Source organism: Epinephelus lanceolatus, chromosome 12, assembly GCF_041903045.1.
Source record: "Epinephelus lanceolatus isolate andai-2023 chromosome 12, ASM4190304v1, whole genome shotgun sequence".
NCBI classification, from domain to species: Eukaryota; Metazoa; Chordata; class Actinopteri; order Perciformes; family Serranidae; genus Epinephelus; species Epinephelus lanceolatus.
The window spans coordinates 7,010,933-7,028,246 of NC_135745.1; the positions used below are offsets into that span (position 1 = coordinate 7,010,933).

Below are 17,314 nucleotides of genomic sequence, written 5' to 3' on the forward strand. Positions count from 1 at the left end.
ACATCACAGTACTTAGTTGCATAACTTTGCATCCGGTCTCATCTTTACCTTAATAAGACTGTTTTTTAGCTTAGTTCATTTTTATACTTTGTCTCCCATTTGTATTAAAAGTTTAGGGGTTTGTAAGTGGCAACAGTATTATTCATATGATCATAGATGCTCAAAATTTATTAACAGGACAGAACTGTCCATAAGTTCCAAAGCAGAGGATCAAGGCTCTTGTGTGCCATGTTATTTATTTTGGACAACACTGATACTCTTTATTTGTATTGGTAATTTATTGTAGCTGCAATGGTGTTGAAAAAAAAAATCAAGGGTAATTGTATCATGATAATACACAACCATAATGGGACTTCTTCAACTGAAAGTAGAAAAACTTTCCTGGGGAGCTAGTTTTTACAGCAGAAATATGCAGTCTCTGTTGACAGTGAGGTCTAACTGGAGTAACTGGGGCACAGTTTCTGGAAACATATGCTACAGTTGATTTTTCAAAATGTAATTTTCCAATGCTGTGGGCACCACAAATTCATTTCCATTCACCACCATAGGCCGTTTTCACAGCAGACATTTTGACATGAGATAGGAGGAAAACACCAGTTGTAATTTGTGATATTAATAAGGGCTGCACTCTGTTTAGCTTTACTAGTGTTAGAACCCTGCCACTGTGCATGCTGGCTTGTTGACATGGCTTAATGCTACACTAAAAGCAACGGATCCATCATTAAGGTTATTAATTACACCTGTGCTTTTCCTGTCATGAGGTATCAGATACAGATATCTCAAGACATGGACAGCAAATTTTAAACTACCATGGTAAGATATTACTAGAAGAAAGTAGGAAAAAAATGAGTGAACTCACCCCTTACATCCATAGGTAGCAATTGTGTTCAGGTGATTGAATTGGTCTTATGACCTGAAACCTACAAGTTTTATTGATGTGAAGGAGCAATGTAATTCCCAACTACTGCGGCAGAGCTGAGACTGTATTAAGTCATTCGGAAGAAAAACTTCTGGGTTGCCAGTTTCCGAAAACTTGACAACACTGATATTTATCCTCCTCCAGTAGTGGCTGGTAAATCATCTGCAGTTATAGTTGTTAAATCATTACTGAAGGATACTTACCAAATCCACCAACTCTGCAGATGTAAATATTAATATGTTGTTAGAAAATGAATTGTGTTCCAGTTGCTCCGCAGGTTTTAGTCACGTTCGTCGTGTGGATCCACAGATGGTAATGCTGGTCTGTCAGTCAGTCCATCACCTTATCAGACTGAAATATCTCAACCAATATTGAATGGATTGTATTGACAACTACTGGATGGTATGCCATGGAATTTGGTACAAACATTTAGCATCATTATCAGGTTAATGTTTTTACTTATCTGGTTCCTACTTAAGTTATTGCAAAACTAGTGACATTACCATCATCCTCATCTCTCTTTGTTTAGCTCTAATTGGTAAATGTTTGCACTAAAAAGTTAAACTAAGATGGTAAACATGACCTGCTGACATCTGCATGTGGACATTGTCATTGTGAGCATGTTAGCATGCTTCTGTTAGCATGTAACTCAGCAAGAACAGCCTCACGGGGCTGCTGTATGGCTGTGGAATATGTTTCATTTCCAGAACTTCAGTGGTTAAACAGTTTGTTGGAGGTGTTTTCCTGATGGACAAAGAGCTAGCTAAAAAGCATATATTTTGCTGGAGGATTATAAAAACCAGGCTAAAGGATTCCATAAAGCCCAAGAGGTATTCTTATCAGTGGCTTGTTGTTGATTTTTTTTTTAAAAGTAAGTTACTTAACCTTTAATAAAAGCCAGGCACTAGATGGAATATATTTACTTAGTATGCCTTGTTAGAAAAGGTCCCAAAAATCCCCTGTAGTTCACCAGCTCCAACACTTCATGCTAGCATGTCAACATATGCTTATTGGGTCTCCAAGGGTGTAGGTTTTGTTTGGGGGTACATAAGAAATGTGGGGTTGGGATTCTCTTCCAGAAAATTGTGAGGGTCAAACACTCACAATTTCCTGCATTCTGGTAATAGTATGCCTTTTCTGTATCAATTTCTGCTGTAAATGTCTTACATTTTACCATAAAGGTCCTCTGCTATGACAATTCACATTCTCAATATCAAAAGGGACCCCTGCGTCCCCTCTGAAATCTACGCCCATGGTGGCCTCCCAGCTAACATTCACTAATGTTCCAAAAATTCTACATATTCCTACAAATGTAGGAATTCTATGTAGGGCATTGCTAAAAACCTCATGTACATACACTGAACATGTAAACCCTCCCTGACTACATATGAGTTAAAAAATGTTTCATTCATTAAGCAGGCTCTCAGTCTGGCTGACCTTCATCAGGGAATACAATCTCCATGACTGCTGAAGGTCAAATGGCACGGATCCAAGATTGCACGAGTCCCTCCCTGCTCATTTGAACGGATAAATCAGAGTAAAACAGCATGTGGACCCATTATGATTGATCCATTCATATACTGAAAAGTCAGCATAGGCAGGCTGGGTGGCAAAAAAAACAAGACAGAAATTACAAATGCAGTTGTTGTTGTTTTTTTCAAACACTGTATTTTTTTCCATCCCACGTAACCATCAAAATGACATGTTTAGAGTTTAGAATGTTTTATTATAGTTTATTGTGATAGCATTTTCATTTTTTCTTTTTTTTAAGTTTTCTTTTTTCCAAAGAACAAACACAGCAAATAACGTTGAGGGGGAGGAGGAGAGGCAGGAAGAGCGAGAGAGGAGGGTCACATAGATAAGATAGCTAGATCAATCCATAGATAGATAGATAGATAGATAGATGCATCAGGTTTGGCTTGATCCTCCCCCTGTAACCCCTCTGGGTCCACACACGCACACACACATACACACTACATCTTGCTTTACAAAGAATAATCATCATCAGAATAAGATTAATAACTGTCTGAATATATCTAGGAATAAAAAAAGAAAGAAAGAAAAATAAGAGGAACACACTGCCGAGAAAAACAGATTCACTCGCACTGCTGTGAAACCCAAAAACTCCCTACAGTTATACAGTTAGCCTGGAGAGAAAACAGCTAGGTTAGATAAACAGAAATATATGTATGCATCCTCTACGTATGCATGCATATAATGTATGCAGGCTGGGTGTGTGTGCGCATGGAGGGGATGGGAAGAAACAATGTTAACATGTGGGTTTGGATTCATTTCAAATGCCCCAATTCATACACAGAACTCAAACTAGGCCTGTTCCTATGACTTTACACATCTCTAAGTGTGCATCTATGCATGTGTAATGCATCGTCGACTAGCTAGTTAGTGGTAAAATGCCTCTCTGCAGGTAAGGGGTCGGTTTGATACATTTTAGCAGCTGTCCAAATCTCTCAGGGGGGTGGAGTTAAGGCAGGCAGCTGATTTCAGGACAGATTATAGGGGCTTTGTCGATTTTTTCCCACATTTTTTTTTTTGACAAAACACAGGTAAACACAATAATTTGGCATTAAAAATAGACACAGAGCTAATGTTACCACACAGTCTGAGAAAGACAGAAAGATAGAGAGGTGAGGATGAGAGGGAAGGATGAATGATAAGTAACTGAAGCAGTAAAATATGATCATAACAGTAAAATGGTGCCTATTACATGGGGGATCTCGAAGCAAAAAACATTGCAGCAGTCATTGATCAAGCTCTAAACAGTATACATTATATATCTGCCAGCTAATTCGTGGTGGAAATCTTAGCTTGCTTAAAAGGGAGACGCCTTGACATTTTCAGCTGGAGTCTGTTCTCCACCAGGGACTTTCAATGCCTCTACACGGTCCTGTTAACAGCCTGTTATCATTCATACTTGTCATTTAAAAGAAAGGGCACCAACTACCCTAATGTAACAGGGCGGCTCAGTACCTTTGGGTTTAAATGAGAATTGTTAAAAATGCTAAAAAGCTGTGTAAAGGTCCAGTGGGGTCTCTCTTCCAGCCCTGGTAAAGAAGTAACTAGACCACAACAACATGCCAAGCTTTACCTTAAACAGCCAAAAAAAAGCTACAGAAACCTAAAGAGCCATATATACACAGAAATGTGCCCGATAAATATAGTTAACAAAAAAAGTCTCAAATTCCAATCTATTTTCCTCTTTTTACTTCTTAACTTCATATTGGCGGCCGCTGCTCTCAACATCCCTTAACGTTTCTTTAACTTTTCGGCTTCCGTCTTTCCCAAAAGGATCCATAATCACACTTAACAGTTTGGTCTTTTATTCTCTCTCCAGACAATTTAAAAAACTTTAAGCCACAACCAGTTTGTAGTGTTCATTAAATACAAATCATCTGCAAGTCAACAAAAAGGACACAAAGACAGAGAGAAAAAAATAACATGAAGAAGAATAGGGAAAGAAAGCTCAAAATAACATAATATTTGCACTTTGCTTTTATGGACAGAACATACAGAGTGACTTGAATGCCTCCTACACCTCATAAACTGACATACTGGAATACCTATATCGTCCCTATACACACAGACACAGCATGCAAACTGACTTGACATGTAGGAACATGTCCTGCTATCAATGTGCTGTGTCATTTTCTTCAAAACATGTACAGATGTGTGTATAGACACAACAGCGCATGATTTATTCCATACAGTCAGTTGCTTAATCTCTACCAACAACCTCATCGTTACTGAAGGTATAGCTCTATTTTTTTATGATTCTGAGGTACTGTGATATCCCAACAACATCCTCATGAATTCAGAGAAGTACGTAAATTAAACTGCTGGAACAGAGTTCTTCACATTCCAGCGTGCTTTTTTTTTTAAATAAAGAGATAAAAATCCATTTATCTAACCAAAAAAAAAAGATGAACTGCAAAACTTCAGAATTTGGGGGCTAAACCTGCAGGTGAAGCTGACTCCGTCCTTGTTAGACTGTTGGAAGTCAGGCTGATTTATGGGGACATGGCCCCGAGACCCTTGGGTCATGGTCAAGGGACTTAAGAAAGACATGGCTGAAAGACAGAGAAAAAGACAGAGAGGGAGGGATGGATGGATGACAGAATGGAGCGGTAGAGAGAGAGAGAGAGAGGTTAACAAACTGTTAGTGAGCCTGGACAGTTCTGTAGAAACGCAAGGGAGGGTCGGAGAGGGCGAGGAGGAGGAAGGGTCGGGGTTGAAGGAGGAGGAGGAGGAGGAGGAGGAGAAGGAGGAGGAGGAGGTGTGTTTTGAGGCTTCAGCAGCAGCCCCCTCCAGCCTGTTGGCCTCCCTGGCTGCCGGTCAGTGTGGAGTTGGTGGTAGGATGCTGGGGTCCAATCTTAATACCATTAGCCTGTGTGGAGACAAAGACATAAACAACACAAATAGGAGATAAATTAGAACAGGAAAAACAAAGTCTCTGCTACAGGGTTCCTCAAAATGATCACGACAGTAACAAGGTGACAAAATCTGTTGGTATGATTAGGAAAGGGTGTAATTTTGTTGACGAACCATGTCTATATTTAATCTATCCTTACTTTTCCTAATTTTATGGGCAAGTACATTTTCTATGATGCTTCACAAAACCTTTCTCCTCCAAATTATTCCTTTTATAAAGTTTGCTTTAATCAAATTAGCACAAACTCATTTAAATGCAGAAAACTAGGGGCAAGGTACAGTAGTGTTCAGGTGTGATCAGACATGCATTTAGAGACTTATTGCAGTGGACATGCGAATCCCCTTCAACAATATATACAGTGGAGGTAGAGCAAAAAAAGAACTGAAGAAAAACAATACTTGGGAAAAATAAAGAACAAGTTAGAGGATGCTATGGAAGATTAACATTGCACAGCGCCTGCAGGAGCTCCTATTGGATCACATCATAGAGGAAGCAACAGGTGCTGCTGTGTTGCACAAAAGCAAAGGAAACACCAGCAGCACTCAAGGACACAAGAAAAAAAAGGAAAAGCACTTTTAAAAGAAGAGAAACAGAAAGAGAGGCAGGCAGGTGGGTGGTAGAGAGACACAGCTCTTTCATCTCTCTCTCCCTCTCTCATCCTTTCAACTGGCGCTCTCTTTCTCTCTCCCTCTGTGTACTGTACTGCTCACTTTCCCTCTCTGTGTTTCATCATCTCTCTCTCTGTCCGTGGCTGTAGCACACTCTCAGCCTCGCTCTCTCCCTCTGTATATATTTATCTCTCTCCCTCTCAGCGTAACTCCCCCTCCTACACTCAGTAGCAGTAGTGCCTCTGGGAAACACTGTATGCCTTTAAATCACATTTATTGAGCTAAGGCCATGTGTGTGTGTGAGTAAGTGTGTGTGAGTATTTTCTCATAGTGGCTGCCAACATTTCTGGTGGGGCTTCCCTCTCTCTCTCTCAGCCAGTCAGCTGATGTGGTTTGGCTGGCCGATCTGCCTTCACTCCGTCTTACTGTTACTAATAACAAAAACACTCGCTGGCTGGCTGGCTGGCTGGCTAACTCCAGTCCTGTCTGACGAACACTTGGACCTGCTGGCTGGCTGGCTAAAGGGCCACATACACTCCAAAATAGAGGGCGCACACACTGTTCTGTTTATATACTACACTGGCTGTCTGCATTCACGGACGTGTTCACACATGTTTGTTGGCACATATGGTCCGCGTGTACAGGCTGCACGAGCATGGTCTGTGTGGCACGTGACTTTATTTACGTCACGATCTACAACGTGGTTAAGAGTCTTCTTAAGGAGATAACCATCTGGATAGTAATAGTATGGAGGGTAAACCAAGAGCACACCCACACTAAAAGTCACATTAGCCTTGCCTTGTTTCAAACCTCTGAATCACTTCAGACAGCTCACATTTGTTCAGTGATCTAAAAAGGTGCTGTGCTCACTGACCACTAACTCATCCAGTTGGAGAGACAGTTGACCAATCAGAGATTTGTAATGAGGATTAAGAGTGGAGATGTCATCTTCCTTCATAGCTAGCTACATTCATGAAAAATGAAGTGTGGATAAGATCAATGCAGTTGTACGTGTTATTGTAAGACAACAAACAGAACAACTCCTAAATCAATTTGTGTCTTTGATCAATGTCAAAAACATTAAGTTTACTGCTCTTAGCAACAGCTACTGCTGCTTCTGTGCTAACTGAAAATGATGTCTGCAGAGAGATACATCTCATGCTACTGACCACTTAGGGCAAAATGAAACAAAAGAACACATGAACACAAACTCAGGCTGAATGAATGAAGCGCAGAAAAAAAGGCAATTTAGGCTGAGTATCAGTCTAATACCGGTCTTTCGTTCAACAAAACTGACAGAACTGTACAAATCATAGCCCATCAACATTTTAACTGTTGAATGTGCACATCTGCACAGTCAGAGGTTGACCCCTGATACTGCAGGAGCTGAGTGGAGCTTGAACCAAGACAAAAAAAGGAATGTTCATGCTATCATTTAGGCCTAAACTGAAGTAAATGGAGACAGAGCTGATATGTGATTCCAGATTGGGTCGCTACAAAGTCCCTCCTTTATGCCACCTTTGCATTTTTACACAGAACCAAACAACAGCGGCATCATGCCCCAATAGTGTGTGGTTTTAGACAGCATGTTGGCATCACTGAAACAACAGAGCAGCAGCCTCTAGTGTGACAAAACATACGTGTTGGCAGCAATTTGTAAACCTAACAATGGCATTAACATGGCAATAACCATCTTTAACCATCCCTGTTATGTGGCGTCTGATTTTGTCCTCTGCTCGGAGGGTAAGGAGCTCCTGGACCTCATCCTTTTCCCAAGTTGCAGACATTTTCGACTGCTGTTTTTCTTCTTTGAGTTAGCTGCTAGCTGCTTTTTAAATTTCTTGCTGGTGGGTCGCACACAAAACACGTCGTCAAAACATCACACCTGTCCTGTCCATGGCCCTGTCCTGCCAGTTGTCCCTTTTACACATGGTGATTTGCTGCTGTTACTACCTCTGCTGCCGGCTTAAAGGCGAGAAAAATCTTTTCTAAAGAACTGCGAGGCGGAACAATGCAGCAACATCCCTGCCTTGAGCAGGTAGTGTAAAAGGGACTAATGAGAAAAGGACACGGACAGGAGAGGTGCACACAGTCCATTTTATAATACATGGAGTGTCTGTGTATGAGGACATGTTGCACATGAGCAATCAGCACTTATGATCTGTAGGGTCGTACACACTAAGCTGCACGTGGACATTCAAATATGTTCGCACAGATGTGGGCAAATGATAAAATGGATATCATGTAGACCTTGATGGACACCAGCTACATGGATAAATTAAGTATCATTTCTTAATGAAAGTGATTTATAAATCTTTAAAAATATATTTTTCTCTCTGTTTTGGTCCTAAGCTGATGATTTTCTGAAAACTGCCTTCAGAGTGGATAAATCTGGCAACACAAGCTGTGCATTCTATTGTAGCTGAAAAAAATTGAGCCTTTGGAAAAAATGAACCTGGGTAGTCGGGTGCTATACAGCAGTAACTTAAGAAGAGAGCTTTCTGTTACCTCTAACTAGATCACTCATTTTAAATCAGTGCAGCTGATCACACAACACAGGGATTGTCAGTAATCTGCATTCATTTTGTCAGACATCAGTCATAAAAAAATCATTTGATCATCATCACATTGTGGCAGCACAGGAAACACTTTGCCTGTTCAAAAGTAGCACTGTGATCACTAATTCACGCAGTTGCTTGATACTGGAAAATTGTCTTCAATGAGAAAAGAGATATTACCAGATGTTATGTGTGATGTACAGCTTTGTATTTTGCTGAACAAAATGCAACATCAAAAAGAGATTCAGCCTTTCTTCCAGTGTTTTCGTGTGGAAGAAGATCTTTAGGAAACCAACCTGAAAACACCAGTGTGGACGCACATTGCTTTCACGCGTAAACTGTTTACAATTTTAATGTGGAGGTAGTATGACTAACACTTACTGACAAGTGCATACTTGCTGACAGGCTTGGTGCCTTGACTTTCCTGCCTGGATAACTGTTCCACTGAGAAGATAACCACCTGGTCGACTGGATAGCAAACTTACTGACTGGCTGGATAGGAAGCTTACAGACTGACGACTGACTGGCTGGGTGTTTGTTTTCTTGCCGAATGACTGAGACCTTGTGGGATGTGAGGAATTTATGAGCTGGCAAGATGCCAAAAAAGAGAGACGAGAGAGAGAGAGAGCGAGCTGCAGAGTGAAGAAAGAGTGAGTGGAAAATAGAGCAGGGAAGAGGAGGAACGCAGGGAGTTTTGCTTGGCTGGAGTCAAAGGAAGCAGGGAAGAGGTCCCCCCCCCCCTTTTTGAGGAGAGAGGGAGCGTGGCAAACCACACACACTGCTGGAAAACTACACTAAGGAGGAAAAGGAGAGGAAAAGAGGAGAACAAAGACTGGAAGAGAGGAGAAGGCAGCCTTAAAAAAGACAACAAGAATGGAGAGGTTTGACAAGGAAGGAAACAGAGTGAACCGTGTGTCTCACCTCATTGTTGATATCAAACACTCCCTCCTGAATCTTCTCATAGATCTCCTTGGCTGTGTTGATGAAAGCCTGAGATAGAGACAGGAAGTGAAACAGACAGAAAGAGAAGAGGTGATTCAATTCATATTTGTGTGTTGACTCCTGTAAATGAGACGGCTCAGTTCTTTTCTTTTTGTTTATGAAAAAGCCACACACCATTAGGTATGCAAAACAGATTCACTGCAAGATTTAAAGAACACAACCAGTTTAAACTGCTAAATATTAAGGCTAAAAACATGACTTTGCCTTTCTTTTTCACTGGAAACTGTAATCTATCACAGTAAACTATCATTCTCAGTTTTATTTATTGTCAAAATGATGGCTGAAAGTGCAAAATGATGTGTTAAATATTCTATATAGGTTGTGTTAATGAAAATACACACAGTACTGACAAACAATAATCAAATATTGACATCAGGAAACAGATGTGTGTGTGTGAATTTTAGTATCGGTCAAGTATAGGATATTAAACCCTAACACCAGCACTTGAAGACAACAAAATGTAACAATGACAAAAACTTAAAATGAGTAGCATTTATTGCATACGGAGATAAACAGAAACTCAAATGGGCTAAAACATACATAAAAGTAAGCTAATAGTTTTAAAGGAGCTTTTAAAGACACAGGACAACCTTTTCGGAAATACACATGTATGCTATTATTTTTAAAGTTAATTGAGAAGAATGGTATGAACCTTACGTCTGTTATGTCTGTACACCAATATATGGAGCTGAAGAAGGCTGAAAGCTTAGCTTAGCACAAAGACTGGAAGTGGGTGGAAAGGGCTAGCCTGGCCCTGGAAAAATACATCTTCCTGTATACCCACTGCTCACAAGCTGATACCTTGTATCTTTTACAGAAAGGTAAAAACCACAAGTTGAGGTTTAAGGGGAAGATGTGCTGGAACCATTTCTTATACCCCCTTTCCTCACTAATGTGCTGGCTTGGTTTGAATCAGCATGTCAGTCCAGTGTGGCAGGGATTTGCATCTCCATTACATCAGGGCTACCTGCTTGAAGGTGTGTCTTTAATTGATGATGGCTTGTTTTGAGAGATGATGTTTAAAAGCAGCGGGCTGATCCCCAGCTAAAGGGCCCTCATGTTTTTCCATCACACAGCACGGCAGGTAAAACAAGTTGTTTGACACTATATTGGCAAATAGTCATTTTTTAAAAACAAATATGCAAGAAAAAAAACCAATCTTGATATGGAACTCTTAGATTACTTTTTTCTTTTACTGTAACTGATACATATCCTGAGTGGGACATTTATCAGTGTAGAAATCAACTTGCAAACTATGTTATGGTGACACTGTTTCTCATGCATGTCAAATATCAATATATCTGCAATAAGTTAAAGTCATCCTGGATGATTTATGGTCTAGGTCTGATAACTGCATTTCATGAAAGGTTAAGAAATATCTTAATTATTTTATGTATTAATATATATCTTTTAAAAAATTATGTGCAATATTTTTTTTTTTTGACAAGCCTGAAAATGAATTAAAATATTTTTACCTCTTGGAAATCAGGCTCACTTGCTATGTTTCCAAGTGGTATTATTATTAACGTTGCTGTCACAACAACAACAACAACAACAACAACAACTGGATCTCTTTTCCTCAGAGCCTAGCGACTACCTCAGTCTCTACAGTTACTTTGGTTGTTCCTCTGTCCACCATTTTCACAAATGGAGATAGTACACTGATTCTCTTTGGTAACTAGGGATAGCTATCGATAGCTACCAGGGAAAACAAAAGCTCTGTCCTTTTCCTGTTTTGGTTGTGCAATGCTTGACGCACTTGTGGTGTAAATGGAGCCTTCATTTTCCTGCAGGATTGTACATGGTGGACTGAATTGCGTGGTGGCAGTGCAGCTTATAGGGAACTAATCTAAATGCTGATGCTGTCATTATTCCATAGCTGTTACATGATGCAATCAACATTTACTTCATAATGATAAATAAAAGCAATAAATGTGTCTATTTCCACTTTAAACTTCTATCAAATAAAACTGTTGCTGATTTTTGCGAAGTCTCATTCCTCTATCCGTCTGATCAAATAAAAACTGCTGTTCTCTCCCTCTGTGATAACACGTTAGTTTATTTTTTTCCTGCCTCAGTATTCAGTGTCAACAGGAACCACATCAAGGAAGGAAGACGCTCTAAATGCTGTTTTGTTGGGACTTAAAGAGATCAAGATGTAGACTATTTTTAAGAAGTAAAATGCCTCAATGAACACTATCTGAGAGCTTTCAAAGCTTTAAGATGAAGACCTTGTTAGAAGATGCAGAAACCCTTTAGAGCAGATTTGCTTTTTCTTGTCAACAGCTGCTACAAGAATAAGATCTGAACACAACGCACACACAGACTACACACAATCTCTGTTTTCTTTCAACACACACCTTACTGACAGCACTGCGAGGATCAAAGATGTTAGTATAAAGTGGAATTAAGCTCCCTGAGCTACTAGCCTCCGACTGATATCTCCAGGGACAGTCTCTTGGTGTTCGTCTCTCAAGGGTCTAAACTGGAAAGCAACTATGATAAACTTGTTGTGCAGAGTGTGTGATCTGAAATCAAGTCAGATCACACACACTTCAGTCTGTGGAGGAACAATGAAGCACTCTCCCAACTGCCTCCACACACAACTCTGTCAGGCCATGAAGAAGTGTGTTTCTTAAGCAGAGTCATTAAAGAACTGAAAATATGTCCTGAACTTCTATCTGACACCCGGTCTGAAAATAGACTGAGGAGCCCAAGGGTGCTCTCTGGTGCACTCTGTCCTGTTCACTCCTGTCCTCTTTCCTTCCTTCAACACATCACTGCACCCCTTGTTCATGCACAGCTCTCTACACTTCTTTTTCTTCAATTTCTCAGCAATATTTAGTCGTGATTTGTAGAGATTGTTTGGCCGGGGAGAGGATGAAAGGAGGAAATACAAAACTACGGAGATAAAACATGTAGGGGTAGAGTGGAGAGAAAACATTTAGGTAAAGGAAACATTTGAGGAATGGTTTCAAGTAGAGAAGATACTGGGAAGACGGGAAAAACAAAAGACTAGAGGAGATGAGCATAAAGAGCTGAAAAGCTGCAAAAACAGGAAGAGACAGAAAAAGTTCAACAAAAAATGAGAGAAGACAGGAGAAAAAACAGACAAGAAAACACAAGAGATAGAAGAAAGATGAAAGAAATAAAGAAAAACAAAACCAAAAATGAGCAGAGACTAAGCAAAGGGTCTCCAGGAAGGGAGGATGTAAGGAAAGAAGAAAGGATGGGGAGATGAGACTATGAGAAGATGCTTACAGGAATCTCTCTCTAAGGACCATCCCATCAGCCCGGTGTCCACCCACAGACCCTGACGACAAACCCAGTGCACTGATTGGCTGCTGGATGTCGCTGAGGGGAGGCGGGGTGGAGGTTATGAATATGTATGAACTATAACTGGTTGATATACTACTGGAGAGAGAAAGGGAGATGATGGAGAAGAGAGAGGAGGAGGGGAGGAAGAAATGAATGGAAGAGGGCAGGAGGACATGGAGGAGGACAGGGGAGGATGACATGTTGGAGGAGGGGGAAGAGGAAATGGATGAAGAGTGGGAGGGGGGAGGTGAAGGAGGATGGGAGGGAGGTAAAGAGCAAATGATGGACGTCAAGGGATGTGGAGGGATGGAGCGAGGAGAGATGAAGGGAAGGGAGGAGAGGAGCGGTATCAGGAGGATTCAGAGGACACTAATGAGACAAATTAATCATACCACACACACACACACACACACTCATCCCTCCCCCCTCATCTTAACCCCAAAGAGAGCTTGACTCAACAGTGGTGTGTGTGTGTTTGCATGATATAGGCCAGGCAAGGGAGGGTAGAAAAAAAAATCAATGTAAACAAACGCACACATACACACTCTGTGCAGTGCCCCTGGCTGGCATGCTGTGCTGTGTAGGATGGGATTATTTATGTGATTGGATAAGTGAGAAAGGGGTCCCCGAGGACAACGCCATGCATTCATTACACACAACAACACCAGGGGTGTGGCTCCGTGAGGGGTGGAGTGGTGTGCTTCATGATGCTAATGTGAAGCTAATGTGATGGCTGGCATGGTTAGGCTCCAGCATGGTGACCCCTGATGCTACAAGTACAGTCAAGTCATCGAGAGGTTTTCTTTTAGTGTCATGATCCATTTAGGAAGGGCATTTAGACTTCATACATACAAGTTAGAACAATAAACTAGTGTAGGTAAGATAGTGGATTGATTGGAGATTTACTATCCATTATAGCTCTGATCACCGTTCAAGACTGCACTGTGGCATTCATCTTTTAATGTGTACTGACTAAAGTTTCATTCAAAATATACACCCAGCTCTCACCCACCATGTCAGTTTTCTGAATTTCTGTGGTTAATGTCAGAATCAGAATCAGAATCAGAATTGTTTTATTGCCAAGTAGGTTTTCACATAAAAGGAATTTGGCTTGGTGTATTGGTGCATAACAAAGAATATAAAATATAAAAATATAGAGTAATTAGAAGCATAAGTATAAAAGGGAAATACTAACAATTAAATATAAAATCTGAAAGCAAATAACAATAATACGAGTAATATAAAAAAAAATATATGTACAGTGTAAACATAAATGTATGAATGTAATGTGTGTGTTATTGTTAATCATTCAGTTGCCACAAAGACAGAGAGCACTGTAGTGGTGGTAATATGGAAGGCGGTGCTCTAGCTACCACCAAGGACACCAAGGTAAATGTTTGTGGGAATTTATGTTTGTGGGAATTTGGGGTTTTAGCAATTTGAGGAGTTTCTCATCTACAAGTACCCATAATGTTTTTTTTTTTCCATTTGTTTGCTTTTTGCATTGTTTTCCTGGAAATCCTTGTGCTTAGGAAATCTGAAACCAGTGAGGGAATTGCAGTCTCCGCCACTACCATTAAGAACTAATAAATAGAGAAGTAATTACTGTTGCAGAAAGAATGCTATTGATTTTCATTTTTCATGATTTTCATTAAAAATGTGTCTGTTTCTGGTAAAAACAAGATCTCTGTACCTCTGTACCTAGCATAAGATTCAGATCTGGTTACGGTGCTTTGAGCTACCTTGGTGTTGCTTTCTGAAACAGAAATGGATAACCTGAGATCTTCCACTTTCTTTTAGTAGGTGTTTTTTTCCCCCTGTATTTTTTCGTCTTGTTATTGTCGGATTTTCTTGTACTTTATTATATTCAGTACATTGCATGTTGCCTTATAATTAAAATAGCTTTGCACTGCTTTTCTATTACTACATTTACAGCTACTACTAAATAAACAACAAAAACATCATCAAGTCAATGTATACTGGTGTAGAACAAAATTACTCATTAGGATGGTTCATTCTTTTCCTCTGTTGAAATATAATTTCTTAAGTAAAAATGTAATAATTCAAATTTCATCATAGGTGGATGACGCCAATTGGACTGAATGTGATTTATAATACAACTGTAATACATACACAGCTGGAATAAGCCAATATATGGTTCTATTCATGTTACCTCTGATGCTGCCTGACAATGTGCCAATGATAAAACATCACTGCAGTCTGAAACAGGCTTGCTTATAGTGTACACATCCTTACATAAATCATGACATATTCAGAGATTTAGTCTGCAGTGATGGAAGTTTATGCTTGCATTGTGTTCCAGACAAACAGAGGACTAACTTTAGATAAGTTAATAGAAGTAATTGCTGTGAAATAGCAGATAATATGTGTGAAATTCTGGCATCACCCTTCTCACAATAAGAGATTTATATGTGAGCAAAAGCCTTTAGCATTAGTTGACCGGCTAGGAGTAGTCTATCGTAGATTTCAGACAGGTGGATTTAGGAAGAATTTTGGAACTCAGAGAGGTTCAGGTATTTGCGAATTAGTGAAGTGGTGCTATAAGTTATTTTCTGGTATTTCACTTATCCTTCTATGTCTATATAACCACAAACAACTTTCAAAATGTAGCCCGAATGAAAGTATATGTGTGCATGGGTATATCTATGTGTATACGTATATGTATGTGTGTGTGTGTGTGTGTGTATGTGTGTGTGTATTATTACCTCCTCTACATTAGAGGCAGTCTTGGCTGAGGTCTCCATGAATATGAGGCCATGTTCTCTGGCAAATGCTTCACCTTCCTCTTTCTTCACCTCTCTCCTCGACTCCAGGTCACTAAAAAATACACAAACACACACACACTTAGATACAATAAAATGATGTGTTTCAATTATGAAAAATGAAAAAAATTATGTGTACATTAGTACACCTTATGAACAGTTGTACAGTTGAACAGTGATATTTACCTGACCTGCGGTGGAAGCTAACTCACGTCAGGATCACTGAAAATTCTGTGATATCAATTACCACACTTCTCTAATGAATAAAACCAGAATGTGAACTTCTGTTCATGATGACACACCACTGATAGCAGTGGCTTTGTTGTTTGAGCTAAAAACAGCAAAAACAACAAAAAATGTTTTTAGCTACGCCCTCTGCTGCTAAGTGGCTAACAGCTCCCTGTGAAATAAATGCTTATGCAAGTTTTTTAACTTGAACAATTCTACCTCAACTGTTAGGAAAAAGTTTACCTTAAACACCAATAAGCATGAGTCCATCTGGCAGGTATGATATAATTGTCAAATACATTTTCAAGGTGTTTGTAAATGTATCAACAACAGAACATTTTTGCACATTTTTCTTACATAACGCTGTTATGTAACATGAGGCACCTGAGCCCTCAGTGGTATCAATAACCAGCTGAGGTTTGTTGCAGATGTGAACTTCCTCATTGAAATTTGACAAAGGATTTCACTAACCATCGAAAAGTAAGTTTCAAGGTGTCTGCAATTCTATCGCCAGCAGTCTTTTGACATAGCTTTACCTTTCACAATGCTGTGTTATGTAACCTGAGGTAGGGAGTCAGCCAACACATTGTGAACAACCAGATCTAAGTAAGTTACTCATTTAAATCTGACTAAATGATGTATTTAGCTTAAATTAGCATGGAACAGTTTTACTTCATTTTACTGTTAACAAAAGCTACCGTTTAAAGTAAGGACCAGGCCAAGTCATGACAGCATCCCAGCTTACTTGGACAAATGTTAAACAAACCATTGTACTACAGTACAGTGTTCTTAAACGCCACTGATAGCTGCCACACATTGTCAATGGTCCAGTCTTATGTAGGACAGGCTGTAACCATCACTGTGTACTGTATCTTACCTCTTGTTGCCAATGAGCATGATGACCATATTGGAGTTGGAATGTTGGCGAGCGTCCTCTAACCAGGTCGTCAAGTGGTTGAAGGTGTCCCTTCTGTTAAAACAAGCACACAATCACATCACAGATACAGCACCCATCATGAAAGAGCTTTAGAGTTTACACATTTGTATCAGATTTTACTTTCCCTCATGTGGTGAATGACATCCTTGTCACTTCCTGTTGCAATGTTTGCAATCATTTAAACTCACAAAAACACCTTATCTCACTTGTTCCTTCACCTATCATGAAAGTTTAGATTTGACAAGTTTCTGACTCTGAGCAGCTTATCAGCTAATATTATCTCAATGTGCTTCCTACGTAGATCTGAACAGACTCTGTTTACTGTCCTCAAGCACAAAGCATAATGTCTTAAGTCCCCCTAGTGATCCCTTAAAGGTTGAAATGTCCACTGTGCCTCACAGTATTTTAAACAACATTAAAATGAACTCCCTCCTTGAAATCAACTAACTAGGTCAAAATTAAGAACCCCAGGGTTCTACTTCTGAGGAACATATATATCCACACAATATGTATC

The 17,314-nt window shown here is 39.8% G+C and overlaps 1 protein-coding gene across 1 annotated transcript in view; it reads right to left on the reverse strand.

The window, feature by feature from the left end:
- Positions 1–2,624: 2,624 nt before the first annotated feature.
- Positions 2,625–17,314, reverse strand: part of rab2a (RAB2A, member RAS oncogene family) — a 35,818-nt gene continuing 21,128 nt past the window's right edge. The window contains exons 5-8 of the mRNA XM_033650665.2: positions 16,741–16,833; positions 15,579–15,690; positions 9,454–9,522; positions 2,625–5,321 (exon numbers count right to left, since the gene is read on the reverse strand). Coding sequence (XP_033506556.1) covers positions 5,226–5,321; positions 9,454–9,522; positions 15,579–15,690; positions 16,741–16,833 — 370 coding nt within the window. The 3' untranslated portion in view covers positions 2,625–5,225. The remainder of the gene's footprint in view (positions 5,322–9,453; positions 9,523–15,578; positions 15,691–16,740; positions 16,834–17,314) is intronic.